The sequence below is a fragment of the Pagrus pagrus genome (genome assembly GCF_965226575.1).
Source record: "Pagrus pagrus genome assembly, chromosome: 5".
Lineage (NCBI taxonomy): Eukaryota > Metazoa > Chordata > Actinopteri > Spariformes > Sparidae > Pagrus > Pagrus pagrus.
The window spans coordinates 35,633,088-35,650,133 of record NC_140189.1 but is presented as its reverse complement, the minus strand read 5'-3'; the positions used below and the strand labels follow the sequence as shown (position 1 = coordinate 35,650,133).

Sequence of the window (17,046 nt, the reverse complement as noted above, 5' to 3'; positions counted from 1 at the left end):
GCCTTCTTTTCTTGTTTAAAAAAACTAACTTATTAAATTAAAAAAAACATTTCATATTATAACATGATAATATAATGTGAAAATATTTTGTTATAACACGAAAAACATTTTATGTTAACAATAAACTTTTCATGGTATAACGATTCTGATGATTTTTTCTTTTCTGCAGGAAAAGGCTTCTGTACAAACGCATGGTTGTTTTAATTTGTTCCACTTTGTGCAGATGTTCATTTAAACACACTCAAAATCCAACCAGACTTACTTTAACTTGCAGCAGACAGCCTAAGTGCTTTTGCACAATCTTACTGCTATAGAATAATGACACCGTCTGCCTTGAGATCAGCTCCCTATGAACCTCACTTTCACTATGCAATGCAGTGTTGTCTGCTATCCAACAACATATCCTTGAAAGACTAAATGATTGAATAAACTCACATTCGTCCTGCATTGTTGGTTGCTTCGGAGGAAATCAGATGTCTTTGCAACAGTGGCACGAACTATAATACCACTTGGAAACGTTAAGTTGTATGCCTCCACTTTTATTTATTTACTTTTCCAGTGTGAACACACTGAATACCCTGCTAGAAGCAGCAGTTCATAAGGGCACATTTTCTCTGCTGTGACAAGCAAAACAAAAACAGGTAGCTGTAGAAGTCAGTAAAATGCAGTAGAGAAAGCAACTTTAATGCAGTAAACCTCACTTATGATGTAATGGATCAATTAGATTATAAAGGATAATTTTGTTATTGCAGTTTCACTTTTTGGTTGATTACAGTTTATAAATGGTTACCAGACAAGTATGAGTCTACACATATTGTAACAAGTTCAGTAAAACACATTTATGGATATCTCTGGTGCTCATACAGCTGTTTTCATATGCTGAAATAATATGTTGAGGCTGAACTCACACCTTGTGCTCAGCTAAATCAGTTCATACAGAGGCAACCCATCTCTTACACTTGGATCCTTTATCTAACCCTGCAACAACATGTCCATATCAGTCCGTTAGTCATGTCTTTATTATGTCTAAATAACATTTACATGTAGATTAACTTTTCTTTTCAAAATTTGATTCAGATAAATGGTTTGAAATCAGCACTAGGCCATCGTGTGAGGGTTAAAGATGGTATCCTCTTTACCTCGCTCTACAGAGTGACTTTCATGCTTGGCTGCTGTCCAATTTTATCTCCAGGAGTTGCTAGGCGACAGGAACATCCTCATTGCAAGTGTATTCTGGGAAATGATGGGACCAATGAACGAATCCTCCAGATCTGTAACTTATTATCTGCTTTCAACATTGTTATCACATGGGTCAGTGAAAGAGCAGCATGCTATGAAAATGGGCTGTTTTAGTGTAGCAGCATTTAGAGTGAGGCAGCCGACAGTAGGCAGTAATGCAGTGAGCAGTAACAGTAACAATGCAGTGAGGCAGTAACAGTAACAATGCAGTGAGGCAGCCGACAGTAGGCAGTAATGCAGTGAGCAGTAACAGTAACAATGCAGTGAGGCAGTAACGGTAACAATGCAGTGAGCAGTAACAGTAACAATGCAGTGAGGCAGTAACAGTAACAATGCAGTGAGCAGTAACAGTAACAATGCAGTGAGGCAGTTACAGTAACAATGCAGTGAGCAGTAACAGTAACAATGCAGTGAGCAGTAACAATGCAGTGAGCAGTAACAGTAACAATGCAGTGAGGCAGTAACAGTAACAATGCAGTGAGCAGTAACAGTAACAATGCAGTGAGGCAGTAACAGTAACAATGCAGTGAGGCAGTAACAGTAACAATGCAATGAGGCAGTTACAGTAACAATGCAGTGAGGCAGTTACAGTAACAATGCAGTGAGCAGTAACAGTAACAATGCAGTGAGGCAGCCGACAGTAGGCAGTAATGCAGTGAGCAGTAACAGTAACAATGCAGTGAGGCAGTAACAGTAACAATGCAGTGAGCAGTAACAGTAACAATGCAGTGAGGCAGTTACAGTAACAATGCAGTGAGCAGTAACAGTAACAATGCAGTGAGGCAGTAACAGTAACAATGCAGTGAGGCAGTTACAGTAACAATGCAGTGAGCAGTAACAGTAACAATGCAGTGAGGCAGTAACAGTAACAATGCAGTGAGCAGTAACAGTAACAATGCAGTGAGGCAGTTACAGTAACAATGCAGTGAGGCAGTTACAGTAACAATGCAGTGAGCAGTAACAGTATGATAGAGGAGACAGTTTTGTTCCTTCGATCTTAAGAAAATCACAGCCAACACTTTAAGACTCAAAAGTTCATCTTGTAAACTACTGAAGTTTAACTGGGAGTATTTCATGTAGCAGCGATGATGTGTGAATTAATGAATTCTCTAAGTCAATTTAACAGCGATGACTAACTACTGCTGCCGAGCACTAGCTTAGACTTTATCACCTGCCAGAGGGGATCCTGTGATAACTACTCAGCACCTGAGTGATAACACTGCCCTTTAATTAAAATATTTTTTTCTCAATAATCTCTTTTTATTAAAAGAAAAACTTGCTTGAGGAGTGATGAATGTCTTGAAATGTTTTTCTTTTTCCTGTTAAGCGCTGCAGAGCTGCAGTGTAGCGGTGGTAGAGGAGGTAAAAGTTTTAAGACCAAAATATAAAACGTCTGCTCCAAGTAAAAGTCTTGCATTAAAAATGTTCCTTAAAAGTCTGGAGTGAAGGATTAAGTGGCATGAAGCGGTAAGGCTGCAGCCAACTGAACACACCTCGTCTCACCCTCCTCTATGGTGGAAACCAAAACAGCAAATAAAACCCCCGAAAGGGCTGTCTCTAGAGTCGGTGTGTGGTTTGTCCGTTCTGGGCTACAGTAGAACATAGAGGTGAAACATGGTGGACTTTGTGGAAGAGGACCCGCTCTCTCTGTAGCCTCAACACAATGTAAAGAAACCACAACAATTCTTATTTTCAGGTGATTATATAGAAAATAAAACATAATTATACAAATAGTCTATTCAATTGTTGCCCATACATTGGCAAAAATCCTACACACATTACCTTTAACCAAAAGCACAAGCAGGAAACTGTACTTACAGTATTAAAGAAACATGCCGAACGTGACTGTATTATATATTAGATCATCATTAGATTATTATGACTAATGGATTCATGTTGAAGCAGGATTTTGCTGTTGTTGTTGGTTGAAGTGGAACAAATCCTGAACTATTTTGTACAGATATGCAACTAATCAGAGCCGGCCCGAGGCATAAGCGAACTAAGCGGCTGCTTGAGGCCCCCTGGCCCCGTGCAGAGTTCGTTACACGGAAGTAGCAGTAGCGGGAGTGAAAGACGGACTGCTGAGTGTGTATGTTGATGTTGCGTGTAAAAAATATCCCCATAGATAAAGCACAACAATAACTGTTTGCGTAAACTGTGTCCATTTCTATGTGTTTGATGAATTTAGAGGGGAGACAGAGCGCACTGAGGTCAAGGTGCGTGACTTGGAGCACGAGCTGCACACAGGAGTGAGAGTGAGTTTAAGACTATTCACAACATGTGTTTTAAGCTCAACTAAAGAATATGCTGTAATGTGACTATGAGTTATGTAGCTGGGAAAATGTATTTATTTGTTTTTCTGTTTTTTATTTTATTTATTCAGAAAGAGCCACTACTGTTGTCTAGTCAAGTCTAGAGTCACTTTCAACTAGAGCAAATGTCTAGGACACAGAAGTGTTTGAAGTTCATAAGCTAACTGAGGTTTACCGTCAGTGCACCCACTTTCGTACATATAAGGTGGGGGGGGTCCTTATGCATCTGTGCCCAGGAGGACAGCAGTTCATAATCTGTCACTGTATTACATTATACATACATTATATAACATTATAGTGTGAAATTTGTGTCAATACTTGTCAAGCACAGGTGACTCCGCAGTGGTGGGATGGGGGTGCCAAATCAAATTCTGCTTAGGGCCTCCAAAAGGCTTGGGCCGGCACTGCAACTAATGATTATTGAAGTTATGGATTCATCTGCTGTTTATTTTATTAATCAGGTGATTGTTTGGTTTGTGAAAATAATTTGTCCACACAATGATTTGTTTGTCCCATCAATAGTCCACACCTCAAAATTATTAAATATAAATTAAAACTCATGAAAGGAAAAGCAGCAGATGGCCACATGTGAAGCTGAAATCATAAAATATTTCTGCATTAAAAAATGACCAATTATCAGAATAGCTGAAAATTCATTTTTTGCCATCTAATGCATTCTGTTTTACTTGTACCGTACGTCATGAGCTGTAAAGAAGCTGCAGTAGTCAGATAAATGTATTGGAGGGAAAAGTACAATCTTTCACTTTGAAATATAGAGTAGAAGTATACAATGGCATGAGAAGAAAATACTAGTAAATGTACACATGAGTACAGTAGTAGTGTAAATATAGTTGTATTTCACCTCTGCAGTGCAGATTGTGGGCGTAGCGTCACTCATGACTCAAAAGGTAACACCAGTTTTACCATAATTTGATTGATTATACCACATTTGCCGATGTGTGCGTATGTTGGAAGTGGCTGCAGTACATCTCCTGTCCATGTCCAGACGTCGAGCTGGCACGTCAAACCTCCCAGAGAACCTGCTGGCTGTATAATATTACACTGAGATGGTTTAGTGGCAGCTCTGAGCTTCAGCCGTTAGCAGATAACAAAACACTACAAGTATTCCTCTGTGATCCAGATGATAAATCACACAGTGGGAAAAAACAAAAAAATACAAAACCTTCATGGATAAAGAAGCTAAATAGTTTAGTTCTCAATAGAGATTAAATAGTTATTTATTTTTCAGCTGTGAGCAGTTGACACCAACAGCAAACTGAAGGGTCAGACAGGTTTAAGATGCTTCAGACTTGATGCTTGCAGGACCACCACACAGTGCGTGACACCCTTCTCCTCACACACCTTTAACATTTCCAAATAATCAGAATTCAACAAGCACAGCCGTTTCCTCCAGTGATTGGTTTGATCTCGTCTCTCAAACTGTCTTTCTTTTTGTTTGTATAACAAGAGCAGCATCATGACCAATACATCCTCTAAAAGAATACACAGGAAATCAGATTTTTGAAGCCTAACTCAAGAACAGCATTCTCTTTTAAATTGTGTCTTGTTGTTTTGGTCGGAGTAGTTTATTGAGACACTTTGGGTTGTTAAGTGGCCTCGATTATCTCTGCTGATAGAGGCCATATGTAACACTGGAGCAAGATGAATGGTAACACACAGAAACACTGCTTCTCTGTTGAAGTCCAGGATGTTGTAATGTAGTGAATGAGTAGCAACAAAGAGCATCTTGTATATAAGGATGCTATAAGCAAATATAATAAATAATTCCACCCTTCCTGCTGCGTCCTTTCAGCAGGATTCTTCATCACAGCCTGCAGAAAGCTCTTATCCACATAAGATGCCATTGTTTGGAAGGCAACGCCTGGAGGAAATTGAATTCCTGAAAACTATAAATACCAAGAGGCAAAGATATGACCAGAAAACAACTCCCCTGCTGCTTTGTTTTATTTCTGTGGACCGCCTAAGAATATGCCAATAACCGTGGATAAACTGAGAATGGCCAGAGCCAGGCTGTGATTGAACTGACAGACGAATGTTTGTTTTCAATGCAGAACAACTTTTTAAGAAGAAAGTACCTTGTGCTCATTGACTAAACGTTGAGATTATTTGCAGTGCAGATCTTTTATGGATACGCACCAGTGACTTGGAGGATTATTTCAGCTGACAGTGCATCTGCAGCAGTGAAACAGCCACTGAGAAATAAGCTGATCATGCTGTGAAAGAAACTTAATAACCTGTCTGCCTCACTTAAACAGCAACGAGTTTTGGTTTCAAATAAATCCTTTCTGAAATTTCAATTAAAGCATCAAAGCTGTAATCTGCCCTCAGAGGGACGGAGCTGTTATCGCAGAGCCCGCCGAATGGTCAGGGATGTCGACAGCGAGTTCAATAACACCATACTCGTCATTATGATTCCTTCCACATCAGCGGCTTCGAATAACACAGACCATAGGAGGTGTCACAAAACAGGTATGAATGTTTTTGTAATACCTTTAATCACCACAGGGGGCACTATTGTGTTGAAAATGCATCCCTTTTAAGGGCTTTCCTTCCAATTTTAAAATCAAACCTGCATCAAATCACCAATACGCCACCGAATGTGAAGGCTGAAGACGCTCTGCTCTTCGGCTCGCTCTGTGGATGACTTTCATGCTCAGCTGCTGGCCAGTTTTATCCCCAGGTGTTGCTAGGCGACAGGAGCATCCTCATTACAAGAGTATTCTGGGGAAATGATGGGGCCTGTAAATGAAATCTGCAGATCTGTAACCTATTATCAGCCCTCCACACTGTTCTCATGTGGGTCAATGAAAGAGAGGGATGTTATGCAAATGGGTCATTAGGTCATTTAGCGGAGCCATCTCAGTATTTGCTCTGTCCTGCCTGGAGGAGCAGGCACATGGGTTTGAACTTCAGCTCTATTACACCGGCCACAGAGGTTGAGAGAGCTGCTGTGTTGTATTTTGATGCAGTTTTTTGGGTCAGCTTTATTAGAGAGCAACTGATCCAAGAAAATATTTTAAATCACGTTTTTCTGCAGCCAACCTGGCAACAGAGAGGCTGTGATTACTGCAACAGTAAAGAGGACTGTACATCATTATTCTAAGTGTTTTCTGGGACCCGATGGAACTGACAAATGAAATGCCCAGATCTATAACCTATTATTATTATTATTATTCGCCTTTATTGCTATTATATGGGTCCATGAAGAAGAGGAATGCCTTTGAAATGGCCCGTTGTTTGATTTAGTCAGTTTGCATGACTGTAGTGCATTAGAAGAAGGCAAACAAATAGATTACTGTGACATTTCATAGTATGACAAATGACACTTAAATCTAAAATCTGACACCTGAGTTCAATAAAAGGTCATGGAAAGAAAACCACAGCCGTCACCCTCCGGCACAGGCTGCTTCTGCACTTACAGCACCAGGTGAGAGATGGAATATTATAATTCAGTGATATATATATATATATATATATATATATATAAGTATTTGTATTTTGTATCTTAAAGTATTTGTGTTGAAGATGAAAATTATTTATTAACTATACTATCAAGTGTTGCTAGCAGTGATGAATCATCATCAGTACATTGAGTCAAGAACCTCATTAGAGTCAAAGTTATAGACTTTTAAATAACTTTTTATTGGAAATCAGCTAAAACAAAACAAAACTATGATGTCAATAACCAGAAAAATGCTGAACATTGAATTCAATAATCAGTCACGTTGATAATCAGTCTTCAAAAAGTATACAGCATATACACAAAAACATATGTATGATTTACTTATACTTGGACTTTTGATACTTACGTACAGTTAATATCAGACACGTATGGATACATATGGAGGACTTTCACTTTTACCAAAGTAATATTTTAACGCTATATCTTTATTTTAGCTTAAAAAAGACTTTTGAGTGCTTTTTACAACACTGCGTCAAAATAACTCAATTGGTTGAAACGTCCAAATTCGTCTACTTCAGATGATCAGCAGATGAGACGACAGGTCGGATGCAAACTTGTCCAGACTTGCTGAACACAAAAGGTAAAAAAAACAAAAAACTGGCTAAATACAGAAAAACTTCAGCATTATGTTGGAGGCGTTGGGACCAACAAGGAGACATATCAGATATATTATGGGCTGGTCCAAACCTGCAGGAGAATGTGGTTGATGTTTACAAGGAAATCGCTTCGATCTTGGATAAAAAAAATCAAACCTTGGCCTAAAAATCTATTACAAAACTAAACTATTACAATTGTACTGTCGCAGCCACAACTCCCGAACGCAAAACAATGGCAGCAAAAGGTGAAGGAGGTGTTCATCATGGAACGAGTCACAGCTAATATACAGCTGACAAAGGACACTGTTCCAGATACAAGGTCACCATCGATCAGTGAAAAACAGAAAAACAGAACTCGAACATAGAAACTGATACGTTTCATGTGCCTTTTTTAAAGTGTCTGTTTAGTATTGTTGCTGTTTTGTTGATTCTTTGGTCTTCAGTTCTCCTATAAGCCATTAAATTCACACGTAGAGCTTCAGAATATAAAAGAATGCAGAGATGTTAGTTACTAAATGATGGACTGTATGAATTTGGTGGTATAAATGAAAAGTTGAAAAAACAGACACTACCAGGATAACTTCATCTTGAATGGATCCACAGATGCTTCCATGGATCAAACACAGACGCTGTTTTTTGTCTGCACTGATCTTTTATCGAGCAAACCCAAGAAGAAAAATGGACCAATAAAGGAGAACCTGAGCCCATCTGGTTGGGCGACGGTGGTACATCGGACAAAAAGGCTGGGAACCACTGATCTACTGAAACTACAGAGCACTTTAATGAGGAAATATCCAGTGTAGCCACCGTGATGTTGAGAATTAATGAATCCTCTAAATCACATTAACAGCAAAGACTAATGCTGCAGAGCATGAGCTAAATCTTAATCAGCTGCCAGAGGGGATCCTGGTGCTTCATTCCTGGTGATAACTAACTCAAGTCAACACGCGATAACGCTGCCCTTTAATTAAAACACTTTCCTCACTCATCTCTTATTTTTGTAAACTTAGTGTTGGCCCCACATCTCGCCTTGAATCGAACCCGCCTCACATCGCTCTCCCGTCAAGCTCTGCAGAGAGACTTGTTGTGTACACATACTGTATATTGCATCAAAAACAGCCAGCTAAGACATATTATATGATCATGAAAGATACATATCTCATAAATGGTGCAACTAAATAGATTATATAGCCCCTGTCTGCAGAGGCTAATGGAGGCTGTGGCGTAGAGGGAATAAGACCTGTTAGCTGACTGTGTTTGCATGAAATACTAGCCCACCAGGCTTTTTCACCACTGTTCTAACTGAGATAAATCCCTGTTGCACTTAGTAGTCATCCATTTTTAATGCTGCAGCCTCAGCTGGAGAGATGCATGAAGACAGAGGGAGGGAGGGAGGAACAGCCAAGGTGTGGATGACACCAGCCGGATGCCTCGGGCTAATGTTCGTATGTACAGTCGACTTGATGTGTTCTTGTACTGTATGCTCAGCATCAGCCACAATTATGAATGTCTGGGGTTGTTTTGCTGTTGAGACAGTAAAGTCATTCATGAACCCATCTTGGTTTATCTCTATTTATTGTTCCCTCATTGCTGGGACATTTGTAAGTGGCTGCTGTAAGCTCTCACAGCTGCACAATTGTACATTGCTCTGACTTTTTCCCCAAAAACAAGAAGCAGCAGCAAAGCTTCCTGCCTGTTTTGAGCCCCCTTAATATGTCCGCAGCAGCCATTCCACAGATGGCAGGCGGAGAAGGCCGGGAGGGCCAGCTATTCAATCCACTTCAGTGCAAACATGATCCATTTGAATGGCGAGGCGTAAGCCAAGACATTCTTGTGTGGGCAGACCTCCCTAAACAACCGTGGCACTGTGTTTGTCCTTCAGAGACAAATCTTTTAGATGCCAGAGCAGCAGATCACTTCGAGTTTGTCCAAAAGCAAAAGGTTAAAGGGACGTTTTTCTCTGCTGAATGTGTTGTTGTGTGCATGAGGGCTCAACAGTGTGTGAGTTAGTCAGTTAGCAGGCCAATTAGAGAAAGCAGGGACATTCCCGTGCTTTGAGTCGACTTTCCTGCTTGATTTAATCAGCTCATTTTCAAATCACTAAATCGCATCATTTTAGACTCCTTCAAACGATTCTGCTTAAAGGAGCACTATGTAGTTTTAGAGAAGAAATTCAAACTCAGATTTTTTATATTTCCAGTAATAATGAGGTAATAATACAAACTCAGACATATTTATTTTTTCTATAACTGAATAAACAAGCTGCTCTCAGAGGAAAATAAGGTCCCAGAACACTGTTTGAAGCTAGAAAGGTGGCAGGGTCCGCCACGTATAAACAAAGTAAAACAGTATAAATTGTGTCGTTCTCTAAGGTCAGTTTGTTTATTCTGTTTAGACACAAAGAATCAGTCAGTGAAGCTTTTGCTCTTCTGATTTAAAAGTCTTCCCCAGAACTTCACAGTGCTCCTTCAAACTGGGTTCATGGACCAACTGAAGAACACGACCACATAGATCCAAATACTTGATAAGTTTTTATTTCTCTAGTGGATTCATATGTTGTTATTCTGCACAGCAGCATACAGGAAAATCGTGGTAAAATATAAATAACAAAGTTCAACAGTGTTTCTTTTTCTATTATTCATTTAATCAAAAAACCTCTGTTAAAAGTGGCACATTTTTGTCAGCCTTTTGCAATATCCACTCTCTCCACACTCAAGAACGTCACATCGAACAACTAAACTTTCAAAAGTATGGGTATAATCATTATTTACAGACAATCACCTTTTGGTGAGCGATGCTTATAGCTTCTTGGAAATTCACTTCCATCATGTTAAATGCAACAAAATGAAAATACAATTATGTTATACAAAGATCAAAAATACTATCAAAACCCTTATTATAAATGGCAGCACTATATCAATAAACTGCTGTTGACATTTTACATGTAAGTACAAAATCCTGTTGAGGTAGCGCCCTCTGAAGTCACTTGTAATGTTAAAATACTGAATAAACATCACTTTATATACAATACAGCAAATCTCTCTTCTTTCTGCGATGCAATGTATTCCTTTGGTAAACAAAACTGTCAGAAATGTGCAGTCCTGCAAGTGACACACTTTCAATCATACATTCACGACATTTTTGCATCTTTTTTTTGGGATTCTTCAGAAAAAGAAATAACGGGATAACATGTTGTTGCTGACTAACATTCATTTTGCCATTTTTCAGCCCCACACTGGGGGCGAAAGGTAAATGGGACTGGCTCCACATGATGTCACGGAGCAGACCTGCCCATGAAGAGGCTCTCTGGTGAAAACACTGTCAGGGCAGAACCAAAACAATAAAACACCAGAGACCGAGAGAGAAAGAGAGACCTGACAGGGAAAAGAAATCCAGTGTGTCGCCCTTATTTGGGAATGTAAACATAAGAAAATGTATCTCTCATTTCTGACTGCTGGAGTCAGATCTCATCACATAGGATTGGAGAAAGAGGTTTGACTTGGCAACAATTGATTATAATGTTCCCCGGAGAATATGAGCTCTAAACAGAGGCCACATTGTCTTTTTTTTTTCCTTTTTTTTTCTTCCTGCCTCGCAGATTGAATGTCAACTTTGGGAGCAAGTTGGAAAATATGTTGTGGAGTTTTTTAGGCAGGCAGATGGGATCAAAGAGTTGCTCCTCCAGTCAGACACAAGTACTCATTAATGACACATTCTTGAGCTTCTTTAATGGCAAACATAACTTTGGTTTTCTAAGACGAGAAAAGAAAATCATGGCGAGCTTAGCTCACCGTACAAAAATACTTGGTAGAAATATGACATTCATCCCCTTTAGCCAATGTCAGTGTGTTTCCCTACATGACCAAAATACTTTTTTCTTAAAACGTATTCACACTTTGTTGTGATTATTGATACATGTATTTATATGCACACGCTCAAATGACTACAAACTAGCAAGAAAAATAAATCCAATGTATAAAGCATAAAATTATTCTATGTGGATAAAAGAACTATAAAAATATAAGAGATCTTAGAGAGAAAAAGAAAAGATCAAATCAATATGTTTATGAAACTGGGATAAAGGCTAGAGCCGAAATCAAAACAGTCATCTGGAAATTGTTCAGTGCAATTCAATTTACTTTATAGTCATGTGTGTTCAGAATATCTTCATCCTCTTACCACCCACAGCCCTCCCTCCCTTTAATGGTCGCTGGGATGGCTGGTCTTTTGACAGCGGACAGTACTTTATCGTGTGGGCATTGTCCCCGTTGGCACTGCACAGGGGACAGGTATAAGCCCTCAGAATCGGGCACACGACCCTCCCGTCCGGAGTCTTCAGGACGTGAGAGCCGTACACCTCCTCAGGGGCTCCGTTATTTCGGCAGAAGACGCAGATTTTGGGCTCCTGCTTGCTCCGAGAAGCGGGTTTGCGCATCTTCCTCTCCATGCCGAACAGATCGAACCCCGCGAAGCTCCCCCCGAAGCCCACCTCTCGCTCAGGCTGGACGCCGAGCTGGTTCTGGAAGGGGCTCAGTATCGAGAAACGCTCCTTCAAGTCCAGGATGGAGGCCGGCGGGGGGCTCCCGGACGGGCAGCAGCAGTCCATGTGCCCGCTCTCTCCAACGCCGCCCGCGATTACGCACGGACACGCCGGGGAATCGTCCAAGCCCAGGGTCGCTTTCAGGGACTCGGTGATGGAGTTGGGGTTCTGGGGCATGCTGAGCTTATTATTCTTCGTAACCAACGTCGTCAGCCCGAGATAGTCGTTCCAGAAATTAAAAGTATAGTCATATGGGCTGCGCGCGTTCAAATAGTTGTGATTGAGAAAATCCATGGCCACTTCTGGTCGTTCTGCTTGCGGTCAAAAAGGCGAAACAACCAGCGTAATCCGTAAAGTCTTTGTAGCCAGGGTTCGTCTCCAGGACTGGTTCATGCACGTCGATGTGGTCTCCAGTGTTCCTGTTATGTTTGAGCGTCCTGCAAACAGGCTTTCTGGTTATAAGGACCAGGAGGGCGGGGCGCTCTCCCTTCAAAACCAAGTTTCTGATCAGGTTGAAAGCAGGCTCCCCTTTCTTCAGAGCCACATTTGGACAGACTTGTTTTCTTGCGGGCAGGCGCTTTGTCGACATCAATCATCATTCTGGCGCTTGTGGATTCAGGCAGTTTCATTTTTTTAGTTAGTAGTTAATGATTCGGTAAGTGCGCAGAGGAGTCATTCCGCGCACAAAGCCTTTACTGTAGTTAATTACATTATTTCAGCGCGACTACCGATCAATTAGAGGAGGAGAGCCCGGCTCTTTGTTCCTCCTTGGTAGTAAAACATTGCAATTCCGCATGTTTCGTGAATCAATATCGTTAATCATTGCGCGTGAAATACCATCAACGCCAGCTCGGGCGTTCGCGCACCTTAACCCCTTGTTTGCCAGTAGAGCAGAGGGGCCTTTGTTCCAGACAGCAGCCATCATATCACTGCCCGGGGAGGAATAATGTGTGCTGATGCATCCGATTATGTCCAAATGTAACCAAGACAAACGTATGAACCAAACCCTCGTGTGTCCATGTTTCCTCATGCTACGACTCGGTTTAGTGGACAGGCTGATTTTCAATTCAAACAAACAAGATGATATGTAGATCATTTTCTTACATTTGTGCAAAATACAGAATGTTTCCCTCATAAATGCACATTCCATTAGCTGGAGCACCACCCTGTAAACATGCAGGCGCACTCAGAGGAAGACGTGCTCAACATCTGTCTGCATTTATGCAGATTCTACATTATTATTTCACCTATTCAGAATCAAATGTATGTTTACGTCCAGAGATGTAAACTTCATAGAAGTAAACAAACCTTTTCTGACATGTCGGCCTGTGTTAAACTGTGTTCAGCTGTCACATCAGGGCTTTTATAAAATCCAGTCCGAACACCACATCAATCCACTCAGTCCTGATGTCAACACAACAAGCAGAGCAGCGTTTCAACAGGGGGCAGCACAGTGCAATGACAGGTCAGTTCATCTCAACCCTGCCTTCCTCGCCTCCCTTCTCCTCTCCTCCTCTCTATGAATGACAGTGCCAAACACAGCCTACAGTAATGATGGCCACTGGCTGCAAGATAAAAGTCACCAGCCAGATGTCATTAGCTTATTGTGATTCCAGCGAGGCGACCTGCTCCAGCACACAAACAAGCTGCACAGACATAATCAATGAAATTAGGACTTAAATAATGTACATCATATAAAATATACATCTGGCATCTGGAGTCTGCACAGCTAATGTAAAGCAACAGAACAAAAAACATATTATGTGTATGTGTAGTGTCATTTAGGGTTGTTAAAGGGTCAGTTCACCCAAATTACATAACAATATATCTTCCTTCTTACCTCTTTCTAGCCAGAAATTTGTTCTTTTACTCAAGTAAAAGTAGCAATACCACAGTGCAGAAGTACTCTATTACAACTGCAAGTCCTGCAGCCTGTCAGTATTAACATCAAAATACACTGAAAGTATTTAGTAAAGTATTTATCATGCAGAATGGCCCATTTCAGAATCATATATAAGATTGAATTGTAGTTATTTTATTAATATTGATATTATTGAGAGATGACACTGCCAAGTAGCTTGTAGTAGTAGTTTGATTTCACTACTGGATCAATAAAGTCTTATCTTGATCCCCAACAATACATCATGTTTTACCTGTTGATTATATTTGTATTATTAATCACAATCTGCAAAGTAACCAGTAACTAAATATGTTAAGTAAATGTCATCCAGTAAAAAGACAATACTTCCCTTGGAATCATAGTAGAGTAGAAGTATGAAGTAGCATCAAATGGAAAGTAGAAGTACCTCAAATTTCTACTTAATTACATTTATTTTACAGTGTAAAAAGTTACTTCCACCACTGACTCAGCAGTGAGAACTGTAACACTGGCAGACTTCTTCTGTGTGTCCACATTAATCTGGTTATGTTTCCAGAGAGACTTCCTGAGAAAAGTGTCGGAGTGTGGATCCACAGAGGAGCCACAACATAAACTGGAAGATGCTGATGTGTTTCTAAATCGTTCAAACAAGACAAATCTAATCCAGCTCTATTGTTTCGGGGTGGAGGCGGAATGTTTTGTAATTTGGTTCAACCATAACCAATCAGTCCAAGTGAGTGTGATTAATTGGTTGTGTATTTTCTCAAGTTTGATTGTGTTTTAACTGCTCAAGATTGCAACTCTATCAGGACTTTACGTGTAATTTGTATAATAAGCACAATGAAAGCAAGACAGCAAAAGAGAAGAAAAGAAAAGAAAAGAAAAGACAGAAGCAATGTAAATACCGAAACCATTTCTTTCCCAGTCCTGTAAGAGATATACAGTATGGACAGGATAGTTTGACAGTGGACCAAACATCGTCACCAAGTAGTCCATTGAATACAGACTACCAGGCCGTCCAACAGTCAATTCAAGACTCACTTTCACATTATATCCAAAATTCAATGGTAATGTGGTGAGGCAGAAATCATAACAGTAATATCCCACACTGACGTCGTTCCAAACTCTAACATCTCATCTTTATTTCTTTTATCTGTGGTACAAGTCTTTTTTCAGATTTCTATAAAGGCTGTGAGATTGAGCCATGTTTTGTCATCATTTCTTCCACATACATATTTTCATTTCATTTCCGATCTTGTATCACAGCCACATGTTGAGAGACAGCCTCTCCACGTTGTATCAGAGGTATCTGTTGGCTGTAGAGTTCCTCAGATACATTAAAAACATCTTCTACTGTAGGTTTCTTTGATAAACATGGACCACGTTGCCTTTAGCTATACCTTTACTTGAAAGCAGTGAGTTATAGCTTGAGGCATGAAATCAGTCCCTCATCTGAAACATCAACAACAACATAGAAAAACCTTTCACAGTCACTCCAGGTGCCACAGACCTCTGGTGTTGTTGCTACAGGGTGTTTTTCAGCACCCAAAGACCGTTTACATGAAGAGTGTCAGGGCTCTTCTTGTCTCTTTCTACATGTACAAATCTGGAGAGCTCATGCATTCAGAGGGATATGTATCATCTGCTGCTCTTACACCATTTCTTTTCATTATCAGGGATCTATTCTGAGTCTATAAATGCACACTATGTCTCTACAATAATCCTGCCAATTATAGTGGAGCACCCTGGCTCTCCATCAGTAACAGAAGTCGATCCAGATCCTGACTCTTGAGGTAAGATCCAGTCGACCTAAACAGTGCACTCATCGCGGGCCTCTGATCCAGTGATGAAGTGGGCAGCTCAGGAATGTGGAAGCGGCCCTCTTGAAACAACGATAACACGAGTGACTGGTGTTCTAATTAAAACTTCCAGGGGAGGCTGCAGGAACTCACTGACTTGGAAGGTTCACATCTATTTTTAAGGGATCTAATAAGAATGCACAACCTTCGGAGACAGAGTGATAAAAGCAGAAGAAAAAAGCACGCTCGGACGAGCTGCGATGTTTTAGAGGCCATTTCTCTCTGTTCTGTGTGTTCAGCAAGTAAGTTTGAAATAGTATTGACTGCTCATTGGATTCCCACTCCCGAGCTCCCATTCAGCTGGTGCAAAATATGAATTTTATGATGAAGCATTAATAATGTATGTGATCGCCAATTCTTTTTTTGCAAGCCAGGGCAGATTGTGCGAGCAGATTCCTGTGTTGCTGCAGCGTCGCTGAAATATTCATGGCCACATTATTCCTTAATTTTGTTGTGACTAAGAGGGATTAATACTCATCCATTAACTAAAGCTAATTCTGCAGCCGCCTCGAGGTTGCACGAGTATATTGGACAAGGAAGTGAGATTAGCAGAGGAATGATGCATAACATCAGCAGGGTGGCTATGGCTGTAAATCGATTAGGGAATCACACTGACTAAGTGATTGTTGTGTAAGTGTTTTGTTTTTGGCCTGACGGGTGAAAAACAGATCATCAGGAAAAGTGGTGGCTGGCTGAGGAAGATGTTTTGTCTCTTATGATCAAATCATATTTCCTGCGTGGGCCACGAGGCCTACAACTCCATTTTTTCTGCTGTTTGTGCTTTAGATGTATTATGCAATGCAAATCAGCTCAAATGCGTCTTTTGCTGAAGTTAGGGCTATGATAATGAGTGATTATACCATCTCGTCGAGCTAATCTGCTTCATGCATTATGATTAGAATCATCAACACATTCTGAGCTGTGATCCAGGCCTTGTGTTTTTGGTAAACAGAAATGAGATTTGTTTCATTCCGGGTTGAAAAGTCTGCTGGATTCATATCTGACACGATAAATGAATGATGGATGTTATTGTGGAACGTATGATGAAATCTGATCCTGCTCATATGCTCATAGTTATAATTTAAATGCATCATTTGTTCATGTTTTGAATGATTAACGTCAGATATGGTGTCTCTA

At 40.4% G+C, this 17,046-nt stretch overlaps 1 protein-coding gene across 1 annotated transcript; it reads right to left on the bottom strand.

Moving 5' to 3' along the window:
- Positions 1-10,143: 10,143 nt before the first annotated feature.
- nanos1 (nanos homolog 1) lies at positions 10,144-12,687 on the bottom strand. The gene has a single exon (XM_084353970.1). It carries the CDS (start codon positions 12,463-12,465, stop codon positions 11,788-11,790), a length of 678 nt encoding a protein of 225 aa, XP_084210096.1. The 5' UTR covers positions 12,466-12,687; the 3' UTR covers positions 10,144-11,787.
- Positions 12,688-17,046: the final 4,359 nt, after the last annotated feature.

Bases quoted from the DNA above. Each gene is read 5' to 3' on its own strand.
- nanos1 (XM_084353970.1), bottom strand. From the start codon at position 12,465: ATGGATTTTCTCAATCACAACTATTTGAACGCGCGCAGCCCATATGAC.